The 3,957-nt window shown below is 40.1% G+C and overlaps 1 protein-coding gene across 1 annotated transcript in view; it reads right to left on the reverse strand.

Annotated features, from left to right (window-relative positions):
* PARN (poly(A)-specific ribonuclease) overlaps positions 1–3,957 on the reverse strand; it is a 149,933-nt gene that overhangs the window by 78,838 nt on the left and 67,138 nt on the right. The window contains exons 16-17 of the mRNA XM_045284296.1: positions 1,016–1,126; positions 161–230 (exon numbers count right to left, since the gene is read on the reverse strand). Of these exons, the coding sequence (XP_045140231.1) occupies positions 161–230; positions 1,016–1,126 (181 nt within the window). The remainder of the gene's footprint in view (positions 1–160; positions 231–1,015; positions 1,127–3,957) is intronic.

Here is a 3,957-nt window from a genome sequence, read left to right on the forward strand (position 1 = left end):
AAAATACCCTTGTATTTTCTAAAAATATGAGTCATAAAAATGGAGAAATAATTTATCTGAAAATACATTGTGCCTTCCAGTAACCTCCAAATGACATCCCAAACGCTGGCTTCTCTGCAAGGAAAGAAGCCTTGGGGATCAGGGGCCTGTAATGACTTACTTGTTATAGAAAGGTTCAATGAGCTTGGATTTGGCAGACACGTGAATTTCTGGAGGACTGAGAAAAGAACCTAATAAAGAAAAAAAGCAGAAGATGATGCTCATTCATGCCAACACCACCAGAAAGTTACTGTCAACAAACAAACCCAAACTCACTGCCATCAAATCCATTCTGACTGACAGCAGCCCTGTAGGGAAGGGTTTTCAAGACTGCAAATCTTTACAGGAGAAGAAAGCATCACCTTTCTCCCTTGGAGTAGCTGGTAGATTTGAACTGCTGACCTTTTGGTTAGCAGCCCAACATGAATCCACGGCCCTGCCAGAGCTCATTTAAATCTAGCTAATGGTGGAGTAATTTGGAAAAGGAGGGTGGCAATGGTGGTAAAGACAGGATGAATATTACCAAGGTTACGGAATTTAATAATTCAAAATTATTGAATTGAAAAGCATTTGGTTATACTTCGCAACCTGTGAGAGCCAGAAATCAGTGGGTGGGCCTGCCTTGTTCTTCTGGGTCTTAACAAGTCTGCCACCTTTGACAAACAAGGTCCAGTCTTAGCACTCTTCTAGCCTCTGTAATTAGAGGAAAACAGGAGTATTCCTTCTCAGATTAAGTGTCTGCATTACATAGGTGCTGAATCTCACAGGTTTTGTTGTACATATCTTAATAACATTCTTTAAAGTGTAAAATTATTGTATATAAGTTTAAATAAGCAGAATGGGACCTAGCAGCATATAACAAGGGTATGTCAAGCGAATCCCCAGTCTTCTCAATGTAGTCTCAAAATTTCCCACTTTTTAGGTAAGACCCCCTCCAAACAGTGGTGTACATGGTGTACACCAGTGCAATGAGTACCTAGATAGTTTGCCATGGAGATGAAACACAGTCCTGTGATATAAGCATCGTAGCCTGCTTCATGAAGCTGTGCAGAAGCTGTGTCGTAACTTGGAAAACCTTCTGCACTTTCTAAAGGGAAAGAAGAAAAGAACATATTCCCAGGGCATCACAAAGCACCAAGATTTGGCATATGCTTTGCCCTGCATAAGACAATTCCCATTAGTATGTGCTGCATGAATATCCTAAATAAACAGGTGGTTGGGTGGGGGAAACTCACATTTCTTTTCTTTCTTTTTCTATTCAAGATCATAGATTATGAGACTATTAAAAAGCAAACAAATAAGCCAAACCTATCGCCACTGAGTTAATTCTAGCTCATAGGACAATGTAGAACTGTCCCATAGGGTTTCCAAGTCTATAATCTTTTTTGAAACAGATGCCATATCTTTCTCCTGCAGAATAGCTGGTTGCTTTGAACCACTGACGTTCAGCTTAGCAGATGAGTGTTTAGCCACTGTGCTACTTGGGCTCCCTTGAGAGATAATGTCCTTGAAAATGAGACCTTGGTCTAGATTCAAGAAATGCTCAGTTAGATTATTGTAGACACAGTAGTGGGCCTCCCCACCTCTCATTTCAGAGATTATGACAATGAAATAGGCCTTCCCCTAGATAACAGTAACATCAGGAGTCAGTAGGTACTTCAGAATAATGGTTAATAGCAAGGACTCTAAAGCTGCAATGCCTGAGTCTGATTCTCTGCTCCAGCACGTACTAGCAGTGGGGGTTAGGGTCAGTCACTTTACCTCTAAGCAGATGGACTTTGGGTCTCTACTCAAGGGTTCTCTTAACACAAGACACTTTGTTCTGATAACCTGGCACTCTTTGATACTCACCTTTCTGATTACTGGCGGCAAAATGGGTGCATAAGCAAATGTGGTGAAGAGAGCTGATGGTGCCCGACTATCAAAAGATATAGCATCTGGGGTCTTAAAGGCTTGAAGTGAAACAAGCGACCATCTAGCAGGGAAGCAAATAAGCCCACATAAAAGAAGCACATCAGTCTGTGTGATCATGAGGTGTTAACAGGATCAGTCATCAGGCATTAAAAGATCCAAAACAAACAACTACTGGTATATCGATGTGAAAGAGGGGAGTTGGAGTGGAGACCCAAAGCTCATCTGTAGACAATTGGATATCCCCCCACAGAAGGGTTATAAGGGATGATTCAACCAAGGTGTAGTACAGCATCATTCCTCTGGTTCTTGAATGCTTCCTCCCCACCACTACCATGACCCAGTTTAAGCTTACAAATCTGGCTAGACTGGAGAACACACACTGGTACAGATAAGAGCTCTCAACACATGGAATTCAGGAAAGATACACCTCTCAGGAATAGTAGTGGGAGTAGTGATATCACGAGGGTAGGGGGATGGTCTGGGAGAAAGGGGGAGCCCATGACAAGATTGGATATATAGCTCCCCCCACCCCAAAAAAGGGGGACAATAACCAAAATGTGGGTGAAGGGAGACAATAAACAGTATAAGATACAAAATAATAACAATATATAATTGATCAAGGATTCATGAGGGTGGCAGAGGAGGAAGAGGGACTGATACCAAGAGCTCAAGTAGAAAGAAAATGTCTTGGAAATGATGATGGCACATATGTACAAATATGCTTGATACAATTGATGTATGGAATGTTATAAGAGCAGTAAGAACCCCCAATAAAATTACTTTAAAAAATAAGTAAATAAAAATTGTAAAACTCACATCTAATCCATTCAAGTCACAGTGGCAGAGCAGAACTGCCACTTTGGGTTTCAAAGGCTATAAATCTTCTAGCAGAGCATTGAAAACCTCACCTTTCTCCCCTACAGCAGCTAATGGGTTTGCACTCGTGACATTGTGGTTAGCAGTCTACCATGTAACCAACTACCAGAATTTTTACTTCACCTCTCTGCCTGTTTTTGCAGCTGTAAAATGGAGATGACACTCAAGCCTCCTTCGTCACGAGGTTCTTGTACGCATCAAATGAGATAACTAAAGCGTGACAGTGCATGACACAATGGAGATGCTCAGTTACCACATCTATCAACATCCCTAAGCAACTTTCTTACAATGTACAATACTCATATTTAATATTGTCCTTGAATATATCTACAATCTTAGAAGAACTATGGATGATAGCATCAACCAACTCCAAAAAGGGATCAGAGCTTGCTATGATGTTGCGTTTGGCACTGGAACCAGATCCTAAGTGAGATAATGGTGTCATGTTCTCATCTTTTGTCCCACAAATATACAGGTGTTGAGAGGATAAACTCTGAAGAAAGTGGCCATCACTAGGCTGAATTCTCTACCAGATAGCAGAATTTTATACAGAAATAAGAATTCATAAATCATTATTTTCTACAATCACTCTAGAAATCACTGTCAAGGTTCCAATAAAATCAAAACTATGAATGGAAATCATTAGTGAAAAAATATGCTCTTTCAACAAAAACTCTTTAACCTACGTATTAAATATAAGACTTTAAACAAAAAAGTCTTTTAACAGGTAGCTGACGAAGTCACAGCCTCTAACGTACACCAGCTAAAATATATTCTTTCCCAAACCAACTATCTTACTGTTTTGTTTTTGTTTTTAAGATCTAAGTTTTCTTTCTCTCTCTTCTATTCCTAATTCTTTTTTCTTGGTAGAGGACCCCAAAAGGAAGTAAATGATTCAAATCTTGGCTGCTTTAATATCTCCCAATGCCAATTTCTGAGCCATTATTCCTACTATCAACGTCTTCAGCAGTTTTCAGGCTACAGCTAATAGAAAGGATATCACAGCATCAGGAGTACCATTTGACAAACATGGATCACAGAAATAGTGTATGGAAGGCTCAGCTAATACCTGGGTAAGGTTGTAGACAGCAGTTGCCCAACATACCACCTCCATCTTCTTTCTTTTTT

This window comes from Echinops telfairi, unplaced genomic scaffold (assembly GCF_000313985.2).
Source record: "Echinops telfairi isolate 266 unplaced genomic scaffold, ASM31398v2 ScPeMD7_5;HRSCAF=22, whole genome shotgun sequence".
NCBI classification, from domain to species: Eukaryota; Metazoa; Chordata; class Mammalia; order Afrosoricida; family Tenrecidae; genus Echinops; species Echinops telfairi.